This window comes from Hippocampus guttulatus, chromosome 4 (assembly GCF_054856545.1).
Source record: "Hippocampus guttulatus isolate MCC_2025c chromosome 4, RoL_Hgut_1.0, whole genome shotgun sequence".
In the NCBI taxonomy this organism is placed as follows: domain Eukaryota; kingdom Metazoa; phylum Chordata; class Actinopteri; order Syngnathiformes; family Syngnathidae; genus Hippocampus; species Hippocampus guttulatus.
Window position 1 is genome coordinate 3,960,723 of NC_141264.1, and position 12,457 is coordinate 3,973,179.

At 42.3% G+C, this 12,457-nt stretch overlaps 1 protein-coding gene across 3 annotated transcripts in view; it reads left to right on the forward strand.

Annotated features, from left to right (window-relative positions):
- The first annotated feature begins 166 nt into the window (after nucleotides 1-166).
- bcar1 (BCAR1 scaffold protein, Cas family member) overlaps nucleotides 167-12,457 on the forward strand; it is a 28,152-nt gene continuing 15,861 nt past the window's right edge. The window contains exons 1-3 of one of the 3 annotated variants that reach the window (XM_086108780.1): nucleotides 167-604; nucleotides 7,104-7,787; nucleotides 11,702-11,845. In XM_086108780.1, coding sequence (XP_085964906.1) covers nucleotides 593-604; nucleotides 7,104-7,787; nucleotides 11,702-11,845 — 840 coding nt within the window. In that variant the 5' untranslated portion in view covers nucleotides 167-592. Of the gene's footprint in view, nucleotides 605-3,484; nucleotides 3,701-3,724; nucleotides 3,939-7,103; nucleotides 7,788-11,701; nucleotides 11,846-12,457 lie in introns of those variants that run through there. The other 2 variants (XM_086108781.1, XM_086108782.1) reach the window with 2 other exon arrangements.

A 12,457-nucleotide genomic window follows, 5' to 3' on the forward strand; every position in this document is an offset into this window, starting at 1 on the left:
TTTCACTGTCGGGAATGATCTTCCATTACTTTTCATTTGGGCAGATTTTTTTTTAATTGGTAGACGATGACGTTTTTGTAACCGAGGCGAAAGTGAATGTAATTTTTTTCCTTCCTAAGAAATACAGTTCAGTATCCAAACGAAGTTGGGACAGCTCGACTGAACAGGAATGGGGCGGTCCCTTTAAGGTTTTCCCGTTTCGACGGTAATGTCGAAGTCACCGACAGATGTGGTGGTCTGCTCCACTTGACAAGCGTCTCGTGCGTATTACTGAGATGTCTCGGGTTCTTTTTTAATTGAATACGTTGCTGCATTTGTTCGTAAACGTACGTAAATGAACTAAGGGCGAAATTGCTGACTTGCAGTAAAAGCACGGTTGTCATATTAAGGTTTAATCAAGCATTTTTAGCGAGGCCGAAGGAGGCTCTTCGTTGGAGTAAATTATGATTAGAGGAAGAAGGACGAACTCTCCGGGAGCCGTGGATATACCAGTTTCCGATGAAAAAGGCTTGAAGGTATCGCCCTGCTTGCAAAAGGCGTAAAGGAATCACTGTTCGTTTTACAGCCAGGATCAAGGACGTAAACCAGCAAAATGTCTGTCACCGTAAGTATGTCAACTGTCGGTCTTAGTATCTAATGTTTTTCGCGATTTGTTTAATTTTGCAGTTACGTTTCTATTACACACTGTCGGCTAACAAGACTGAACACGCTGCCATTACAATTGACATTCATCAGACCAGACCGTCACCACAATTTTTTTTCGGAACCCCTTTGGTTTTATGCCAACATGTTGGGAATAACGAGCATGCAGGCCAGCCATTCAGACAGCTACTGGTGTTTCATACGTGATTTTGAATTTGGATTTACTGTAGTTACATACTCTAGTCTCTGTCTTGACTGCTGGCATGTTGAATTCCCCTTTTGGGATTTCACAAAGGTGGTATGAAAATAGTATTATATTCATACAACTTTCCAGACAGTCCTAGTTGAACAAATCACGCAATCCATCTTTTAATATTTTAAATATCTTTTAATATTTTTGAATTCAGTATGTATATTATCTGAACCACTTTATCCTCACAAGGGCATGCTGGAGCCCATCCCAACTGACTCCAGGCAGTAGGCGGGGTACAGCCTGAAGTGGTTGCCAGCTAATCGCAGGGCACATACACACAAACAACCACTCACACTCACAATCACACCAGGGGACAATATAGAGTGTTCAGTTAAGCTCCCATCCACGTTTTTGGAATATGGGAGGAAACCAGAGTACCTGGAGAAAACCCACACAGGCACGAGGAGAACATGCAAACCTCACACAGGAAGGCTGGGGCCCAGAATTGAACCATTGATCCTCTGCGCTGTGGGGCACACTTGCTAACTGGTTGACCAGTGTGCCACCGATATCAATCAATCCATCCATCCATCCATCCATCCATCATCTGAACCGCTTATCCCCACTAGGGTCGCAGGTGTTCTGGAGCCGACCCCAGCTGCAGAGGGGATACATAGACAACCAACCATTCACACTCACAATCACACCAAGGGACAATATAGATCATCCAGTTAACTTACCATGTACTGTATGTTTTTAGGATATGGGAGGAACACAATTATAATGATTGTTTGATTGAACATGACCTGATCAAACAATGATTAATAATTCCACCCACAGTGCAAGCTGTGTAAAGGGGTAAAAAGATACAGTAAACTCATGATATTCATATTTGTGTGACTCTCACAAACAAGAATATGAGATGAGGCCAGAGGGACGCCATCTTGCGTTGCCTCCTTTACTGACCTTGTAACGGTTCTGAGGTGGTTCCGGAACAGAAAAGGACTCTGGAAGCATGGACTCAGATGGGTTTGAACAAAAATAATTTATTATACAAAAATACGTAAGACCGTCAAAGTACAACAAATGATGCTGGTTACAAAAACCAGGAACGCGAATCAAACCAAAAGGCACGGAATGTATAAACGAAAATAGCTTGTCGTAAACAGAGAAGAAATAAGACAAACCGCAACAGATTAAAACCGAGACTGGAGTTGCACAGCAAAAATACTTACTATCAAAATGCAAAAACGAGGTGAGTAACTCCATGACGTGAACCAAAAAGAACGTCTAGAGAAATCAACACTTGGAGACCAAGTCATGAGCAAGATGAGAAACAATCAGGTTGTCAACATGGCAGTCAACTTGGCTGATCATGTTTTGAGACAGGTGCACCGCTGGAGGGAAACGCCCACCGCTCCAGCTGGAACTATGAAACAAAAACGGAAAAGAATCATGACAGACAGATTCTGTCATTTTTTCCCCCCTGAAACTACTCTTATCAGTGCTTTTTTGATGCAAGAATCCATGTGTGGAGTAATTATTTCAGTATCGTGAATCGTGTACAATTTTTTATTCTTTTTTTTTTTCCTTGATGGACTTTGATTTCAATTCATTGTTCATGGTTCAGGGCGGCACAGTGGTCGACCTCATGGTGCAGAGGTGCAGGGTTTGATTCCGGCTCCGGCCTTCCCGTGTGGATTTTGCATGTTCTCCCAGTGTCAGCGCAGGTTTTCTTCAGGTACTCCAGTTTCCGCCCACATTCCAAAAACTTTGCAGGTCAATAGAACACTCAAAAGTGTAATTGTGATCATGGATGGTTGTTCGTCAATGTGTACACTGTGATTGGCTGGCAATCAATTCAGGGTGTACCCCGCCGACTGCGCGAAGACAGCCAGGATAGGCTCCAACATGCCTGCGACCCGTGTGAGGATAAGCGTATCGGAAAATGGATGGATGGATGGATGTTCATGGTTCTGACAACATGATGCAAACAAATCTTTGAGTAGAACTCTGAGATATACCTTATGAGAAAACATTCATTATTTCATTCTTACTGATGATGTCCATATACTGTTTCTGCCAGACCTTTTGGTACAACCGTACGCCACCAGCTGTGGCATTTTCACTACTGAGACAGAAAAGGACGTAAAACATAGCAAATAAATCAACGTATTCAAGTTAGGTGAGCTTTGACAGTGGCATCATATATACTGTATGTATTTTGTTATATATTTAATGCGTACAACAAAAAGTGTGTTTTTTAAACTGCAAATACCTTCTTTAAGTTGAGCACAGTTAAATATGAAACCATTGCAGTACCTTAGTTAAAAATGAAGGATATATCCATTATACTCTTCTATCTTGCAACCACTGGAGAGTTTGTGTGTCACAGCCAGAGAGCTGTGACACACAAATTCGAAGGCAAGAAAGAACAAAAGAGAAGAGAGGATGGGGCTCAGGGTTTCATTTGTTTTGACTGACACAGTTTAGAGCCACTGGTCAGATTGGTTCAGGGAAATTTCAGGACCCAACTGTAAGTGACGTGTTGGGTTACACACTCCTCCCACCTTTCCTCAGGCGAGAGGGAGGGCACCAGAAGGGGCAAGACGTAACAAACAACAGCCTCATTCTTGTTGTGTGAGATCACAGAGCAGCAGAATGTGTCGAGAACTGCTTGATACTTGAGGGCAAGATTGTACAAGAGAGGGGAAGAAATTTTACTGAGGAAGGGAGGGAGGACATAGACAGATACGTGGACTGTGGAAGCTTGTGGGGAGGAGGAGACACGAGCTCATCAAATTGGTTGGAAATATATTTCACAAGGGCTCTGGGAACTGCAGCAAGGGAAAAATGAACTTTCTGGTGAGTATAGGTGTCAGGGTGTTATTGTAACATGATATAAATATTTATTTCATTGGGTGTACTTGTCTCTCAATGTGTTGTGAATGACAGACAGTGCTTTGGCAGAGCTTGCTCAATTACAGCTGAGCACAAACTTGGAAAAGTCAGTGAGATGCCGCTGTGGAGGAAAAGAATGTGAAAGGGGGCAAGAGGAAACAAATATTCTCTGTTGATTCCTGTCTTTTCTTTACTCTCATTGGTGAGTGTTTGGACATACTGTAGCAGGGTTTGGGTTCAATGCACTTGGTACAGGAACTGTTAAATGCAGAGATAATTGATCACATTTACATGGCAAACGTGGATGTTGGTAATCTGTCATTCTTCTTGTTGGATATTTCAAATAGAGCAAAGGGATCCAAATTAAATGTGCACATTCAAAGGCCAAAGATGCCACCACTGTCACTACAAGGACAAATAACTAATTGTTCAACATATTGCACTCAATGTAGCATTGTGTAATCTTTCCATTTTAAAAAGGTTACATTTTCAGGCGCAGATGCAACAAAAAGTCTTGTCTTCAGCCATGCTGGACATGAATGGATGTGCAGTAATCTTGCCTGTGCACATCCTGTTTCATACTTTTTTTTTTGTAATGCAAAGTAAATGTTCGATTGTTAACTTTAACACTATCCTCGTCTATTTGGTCCTGATCTTGCTGCAGTCTCAAAAATAACTTGCAGTAGAAAATTAACACTAATCCTCAATATTTTGTGTTGAATGGTGGTCGACAAGTTAGCATGTTGGCCTCTCAGTGCAAAGGTGCAGGGTTTGATGCTGGCTCCAGCCTTCCTGTGTGGAGTTTGCATGTTCTCCCCGTGGCTGTGTGGATTTTCTCCGGGTACTGCGGTTTCCTCCCACATTCCAAAACTCATGCATGGCAGGTTGATTGGGATAGGTGTGAGTGTGATTGCGAATGGTTGTTCGTTTACGTATGCCCTACGATTGGCTGGCAACCAGTTCAGGGTGTACCCCACCTACTGCCCAAAGAAATCTGGGATAGGCTCTAGCATGCCTGTGACCCTTGTGAGGATAAACGGATTAGAAAATGGATTGACGGATGACATAGGCAAGTTAATGCTGAAATTGAAGTGGACAGTGGAAAGAATCAAGTTTAACATCCGAGACTCACTGCTGTTATTCGTGGTGAACATTTTTGCAATCTCAGTTCCTGGGGCTGGCATCATCACACTTTTGTATATCGGAATATGCAATGCTCTGAGAAATTCATAGGAAAGTTGATAAAAAAAGTGAAATGTTAATTGAGATAAATTTGCAGACAAGATTAATTCATCACAAAATAACTGGTTGGCATTTCCATTACAAACATGGGTATCCAAACTGAAGAGCCACGCTCGTGGTGGTGGAAGTGACAATTACAGGTAAATCCTTTCCCGAGTTGAAACATTATTTTTATGTACCTTACCCTCACGATTTGCAATTGTGAATCAAAACATCTTGGAAATGAAAAAAAAAAAAACTCTGACCAAGCTGACAGTTTTGCCTGTCACTTCAGCCTTCGCCTGAGCTGTAACTGCTTCCTTGTGACATGTCTAAAAAACAGCTGACCGAGTCAAGAAACCTTCAAAACAAGGCTCCCCGACCCGGTCGAGCCGCTGAAGCAGTGTGTCCCTGTTGATTGTGCCATCTCCGTGGAGGGACGAGCATGCTCCCACAGACCTGGGACATATTGCCTCAACGGCGGCAAGGGCCTGCAGCGCAGCTTAACTACCGTATTTTCACGACCATTCGGCGCACCGTGTTGTTGGGCGCAGTCTCAGTAAGGGGTGCTATTTCTGTATTTGACACATACACAAAACGCACTGTATTATTGGTGCAGCCAGGTATAGTAAAACATACGCCAGCTTAAACATACGGCATGCATGCACCCACGCTAAAAACACGTTTTTAAAAAGGCAACGGAAGCAAAACTGAGTTCGGTTGTACTTTATTTCGCCATTTTATAATGTACTCACGCGACTGGTACCTGCTAGGGGCGTGCCTTTAGCGTTCTCTTACACGCCCACCCTTCACTCATTGGCGGACTTCCGCATGCCTGTCGTCACTCACTCCGCCTTTTCTCTATATAAACACGTGTCGGCCAGAGGTGCTCTCAGTCAGGCTTTGGAACTCGGCGCATACACTAGACGCTCCGCATTATAAGGCGTCCTGTCCATTTTGGAGAAAATTTAAGACTTTTAATGGCGCCTTATAGTCGTGAAAATACGGTAATCAAAAAAAAAGTTAGCGTTTAAAAAAAGATATTGGCATAAGAGGACATTGTTACATGACACGAGGCACAGTCGGTGCCCACCGTTTGTAATTTGATTTGACGTATGTAATTATGACCATACAAATGTTGACTACTTTGTTAAATCAGGTTAGTGATAGATTTCGCCGCATTCTGATGTTTGGACAAATTCTGGTTCCCTCTTTGTTGTAGGAAGAGTCCTATGTTGTGAGCTGAGAAAACCCCTGTAACTATTTGTGTTTTTATTTCATATTTGAAATGACGAATGAAGTCAAAACCACTTTTACTGGTGGTCCAGTAAACTCCCCTCTGAGACTTTGTGGTGTACAGACTGGCATCTCTCCAACATGTATTTTCTGTACTTGTGTCCACAGCAGGACACGAATTGATTCTTAAGCATAAATCTCAGTTATTTACTTTCTACCAAAGGTTGTTCAAAATAAAAGACTTTCTGATTTGACCTTTTGACTTGCTTATCATTTTTTGATACCTATTTTACTCTTTCTACAGCTAATTTATCACCTGATTAAAAAACCCTGCCTTGACATAGTTTTCAGTAGCAGTAGTACCTACCAGTCTGACCTTGAACCTCATCTCCTTGAGAACATTTTGGCTGTAAAATCTGAAAAATTACTCAATTTTGATTTTGAAAAGTAATCCCTTGAATTGAATCGTAATGTTTTATAAAGGTTTAATTCAATAGAGGCGGTCCAGTGGTTAGTGCGTCGACCTCACAGTGTAGAGTCCGGCCAGCTCCGGCCTCCCTGTGTGGAGTTTGCATGTTTTCCCGGGCCTGCGTGGGTTTTCTCCGGGTACTCCGATTTCCTCCCACATTCCAAAAACATGCTTGACAGGCTGAGTGAACACTAGAACTTGTCCCTAGGTGTGAGTGTGAGTGTGGATGGTTGTTTGTCTCTGTTTGCCCTGCGATTGGCTGGCAAACGGTTCAGGGTGTCCCCCGCCTAGTGCCCGAAGACGGCTGGGATAGGCTCCAGCACCCCCCGTGACCCTTGTGAGGATAAGCGGATCAGGAAATGGATGGGTGGATGGATAATTCAATAGAAAATGTAAATTTCCAATTTCAAATTCTGCATCTGTTTTACGTCTGTATTGCAGAATGTGCTGGCCAAGGCTCTGTATGACAATGCTGCAGAATCTCCTGATGAACTATCCTTCCGCAAGGGGGACATACTGACCGTCTTGGAACGTGACACGCAAGGACTCGATGGCTGGTGGCTTTGTTCACTTCATGGTCGCCAAGGCATTGTCCCTGGCAACCGTCTTAAGGTCCTTGTCGGCATGTATGACAAACAGCAAGATCATGGAAGTCCATGCACAACAGATCCAGCGTCATCGTGTCCCACTTCCCAAATGCAGCGACCCCTCCACCCGCAGAGTGATTTCAATCAACCTCCAGCCCCAGCTCAATACACACCAATGCAGTCTGTTTACTCCACGCCCAATCTAGCACAGCCCAAATCTGATTCCATCTACATGATTCCACCATTGCATGGCCCCAAGCCAAATCCCCAAATTTTGTATCATGTTCCCTCTGGCCCAAGTGGACCACCTCTTAAGGCCAAGACAGACCCGAGCGTTAAGGCCCCAACACTAGCACCGATTCAATGTGAAGTATCAGGGGAGGATGTTTATCAGGTGCCACCTTCTTTAAGTCTGGGGCTAAACCAGGGGATTACCCAGGCAGCTCCTTCACTTTTGCCAGGCGCTGGGAAGGATGTGTACCAGGTGACTTCCACTCTAGAAAAGAGCACCTGGAAAGATAGCAAGACACCTGGTAAGGTAAGCAAGGCACTGCACAATCGAGTTTGCTGTGGGGATGATGAGACAATTGGAGCCAAGTGCAGGAGGCCATGGAATAGTGTACAGCACAAATGTGAAAACACAAAAAAAAAATACACAAGGATGAAAATTTGATGTAAAAACATTTCATATATATCAAAACATACAGCTAACTGGAGTCAGACTTCACCCAAAACTAATGTCAGATATGGGTACTGGTGGGTACAGAGCCTAGGTACTAAAATAGCCACAAGCCTGAAATTTGAAACCGCAATATCAATGAGCTCCACCCTTGGACTGGATAACTAATCGAAATTTAAATTGTGATAATGATGTTGGCTTATCTTGATCTTGAAACATTATGATCGAAATAAGACGATTAATGTTCCTGTTGAAAGTACCCCCGATTGCACCGTGTTGCTTCTGTAGCAAACATGCAGCGTGTGCGATTCTGCCATCTTTGAGTGTCCTTTAAGGTGTCTAATGACACCCTGTTGGAGTATACTGTAAAACTAAACACACAACAAAAAGAATTACCGGTACACACATTACATATGTAAATACAAACCATGCTTCGTTTTTAAGACATCGCTAGTGCTAACACTAAAGGCAATGTAGGATCCCATTCAAATGCTAGCGGGAATTAGCATTGACTTCGGGAGGGGTAGTCCTTCAAATAACGAAAAGTCAAACACACACTGTGGCAAAACATACACACAGGCATGATTAGAGTTCAGGCACAGCTTTTGTTCTCATTCAGAGGCCAAACATGCAGGAACAGCCGATATTAGTTTTCGTTCTTACCAATCGCTATTATTGTAGTATAATCTTATTTACCTTCTTACTAATTTATTTTCTTGTTGTCCTGTCAAGTTATATTGAAAGTCGAGTTTTCAAGGATTCAATACATTTCCTTTGCTCTAAATTCAAGGATACAAAGATTAAAATGACTTTTTTGTCATACCAACACAGATTTCCACATCACATGGCGTGAAATACAATCCCAGGTTAGCCCAGTCGGACCCAAGACAGAAAATAAATAGTCAATATGATCAAGAATAGAAATAGAGTGTTCAAGAATTAAGTGTTCAATGTGCTGGGATGAATGGGCATGAGGCAATAACTTTTGAGTGGCTGAGTTTTATTAGTTGAATAAATGCCAAGTTTTTAATTCGATGAATAATTATTGAAATAATCGTGATTTCAATCTCAATCAAAATAATGAGGATCATTATTTTTTTTCTTTACTCGTCCAGCCCTACTCCACCCGTAACGGTTCTCTGAACGGTCTTAGGGAAATTCCTCAAATTAATTTTCAATTGATTGATAGTATATGAACATTATTTTGCACCCTCTCCCTCTCGGATCTCGTTTCTCACTCACAACAAAAATTAATATGATCGTCGAAGATGTATGTTCACAATCGGAAGCGAGCCATCTCCCCCCGGTGCTGCAATGCAGTGTGCGTGAGAGGCACCTGTGACTTCTTCCTGTACTAATGTAGTGTTGTGTGCTCATAGTACGACAGGATACGTAGTATTACAGTAATCCCTCGTTTATCGAGGTTAATGGGGACTAAAACCACCCGCGATAAACGAAAATCCGTGAAGTAGCGACCAATTAACATATATATTAAAAAAATTGCCCAATGTGGGCCTTTGCTCTTGAGCAGAGCGCACTAACACACACACACACACACACACACACACACACACAGGCCAGTGGTGTGCAGCAGACGTGTTTATGATTAGTCAATTAAGACAATTAAGGATGAAAGAGCACTGCTTTTGTTCTTATAAGCCTCCTCTCTCTCTCTCTCTCTCTCTCTCTCTGTCTCTCTGTCTCTCTCTTTCTCTCAGCAACACACATACACTCACCTGCTCGCCCATGCGTGCATGCACACACAGGTGCCCCACGTGAACTTTCCAAGCTTGAGCAGAGTGCCACACACTTGCATGCATAGTAAACAACACTTAGACACAGATTTTTGCGGACTTCAAAAAAATATACCTGTATATATTTATATTTTTATTTTTATGAATCTTTGAAAAAATCCGCGATGCACCGAAGCCGCGATAAACAAACCGCGAAATAGCGGTTATATATATAGCGGTTATATATATTATATATATATAGTATATAAAAACGTCCATTGTGCTGTCCAACCCATTAGTTTTTATTCTGTTATTTTGATGTGTGGGAAGGTATTTGTTTCACTGAACAGTGGTGGCAACACCGCTGTCCCAGCCCCACCGACTCGGGCCGATGGAGCCACGTTGTCACCAGCTTGGGAGCACAGGCCGCGAAGTCAGTGGCGTTGAAATCTCAGAGGGATGAAATTTACTTACATACACTGACACAGTGCTAGCTGGTGTCCTTTATGTTGGGTTAGCTCTGTTACAACAAACATAGTATCCGAGTGTTTCTTTCTTGAAGCATGACTCACCGATTTCCATTCAATGCAATGCAAACCATTACAGTAGCGTAAAGGTTTGGTTTCAATATGGGGAATGGTCATTTGTCTCTTGTATGTCTGCCATGCACTTGGCTGGCAACCACTAGACTCTAGTGGTTCTTATTCTGGGTTCGATTGAACCCTAGGGGTTCGGTGAATCGGTCTCAGGGGTTCGACGGAGCCTCTGCCATGGAGGTTAAGGCACACCCGACTCAACATGTCAATTAGTTATGATACGCCTGCTTGGCCATCACTGGCTGGTTCATTTTGTGCACAATTAACACATTTTATTGAAGGGATCAGTTTTTTTTCTCTTTTTAATAAATTTGCTTTGTATGTCTTGAATTTGTAAAAAAAAATTATTTTTCACTCATTATGGGTTCGGTGAATGTGCATATGAACTGGTTGGGTTCGGTATCTCTAACAAGGTTAAGAACCACTGCACTAGAGTAGGTGTGGCCAACCCGCGGCTCTTTGGCTGGTTCAATGCGGCTCCCGGGCTTTCACATGACAAGCATCGAAAACGCCTCTGCGGTGGCGCTGACATTCAAACAACAGCGCTATGTACAGCAGAATTTACGATATTAGCCTATCAGCAATCCGTTTATTGATTAACGTTACATGATTGACATACAGGGCAACCAGTCAGATGACTGAATCAATCATCAATAAATATGGCTGAGCAGAGGTGTGTGTGTGTGTGTGTGTGTGTGTGTGTGCGTGTGTGTCAGGAAGGGATGCAGTGATGTTTGTTTGCCCACGTGTATGATGTGGCTCTTTGCCGTAACACAGTAAAAAAACTGGCTCTTAGTCTCTGACCGGTTGGCCACCCCTGCATACACCCTCTGCCTCTTGGCCAAAGATCAGCTGGCATCGGTTCAAGCTCTCCTGCGACCCTAGTAAGGAGAAGTGCCACAGAAAAAATATGGATATCATGCATCATCATGCATTTTCCATCAAATTTGGTATTATAAAGTAGGGCCTGACCGATTAATTGGCCGATATTAACTGTTTTAAAATCCACAAAAATCAGTTTTTTTTTACTCCACGAATATATTACAAAACAAGACAATATGACCTTGAAATATTTTCCTTCCCCACCCCCCCCGCAACACAAAAATAAACATTAAAAAAAAGGAAAAATCTGCCTATTTTGCAGATTTTCTCTCTGTTGTTAAATTGGATAATCAAGCACAATGTATAGTAAAACAGTCGAATGTTCTGCCAGTAATTCATATTATTATTTTTGTAAGCGTTAAGGGATGAAAAAAAAAGTATTTTATTCATTTTATATCTATATATTTTTGTAAATAATTAATCGGTTATCAGATTTTTAATTTTTCAAATATTGGAATCGGCATGGACTTAAAAAAATTCCGATTTATTGGGCCATATTATAAACCCTTTGTCACCAATAATTTGTTATTGACACATTCAAACATCTTTTTTTTCTCATCAGGGTCTTTCTGCTACTCAAGGAGGCTATGTCTATGACACAGTGAAGCCAGATCGTGATCAGTATGATGTTCCACTCAGACATCAATTTTCAACCCAGCAGGATGTATATGATGTGCCTCCCACCCGTGACATATTCAACACACAGGTCAGTTTATACTTACCGTGTTTTCCGGACGATAAGAGTCTGCCCTCATCCTGAATATTCATCAGCCATTTGAGAGGCAAAAACTGAAATGATGTGTGTGCGAAGCAGTACACGGCTGTGTAGTAGCAAACATAGCGCATATAATACATAGTTAAGGGAAAATAAGCATCTTGAGTTCAACGAGCTTAGGGATCAAGTGCCATAAATACAGCCATCTCTGCAGTGCGACCTCTGTCTCGCTCTTGTTTGTTGGGCGACCGACCATCGCTGGCAACAGACAACAGAACAGCAAGTCCGGCCATGGAGCGACAACCCTTTCCAGACTTACCCGTCCGTGCATCCCCTGCATCTCTGAATCAGCACACAATTGAGAGAAACTGAGAGCACCTACACAACACATGACACAAATACATGTATTCATTCATGCATTCATTTATTCATTGAAAAATGTGTTTTATTTATTACTTCACACATTTTTCTCAATATGTTATGACACACCATTAACGTCTAAACTCCTGGGAACAAAACTGATTTCATCTCTAAATCAAAATGTCCAAATTGTGCCCAAATGTCAATAGTTTATCGGGGCCACCTGTAATTTCTAGTGCTGCC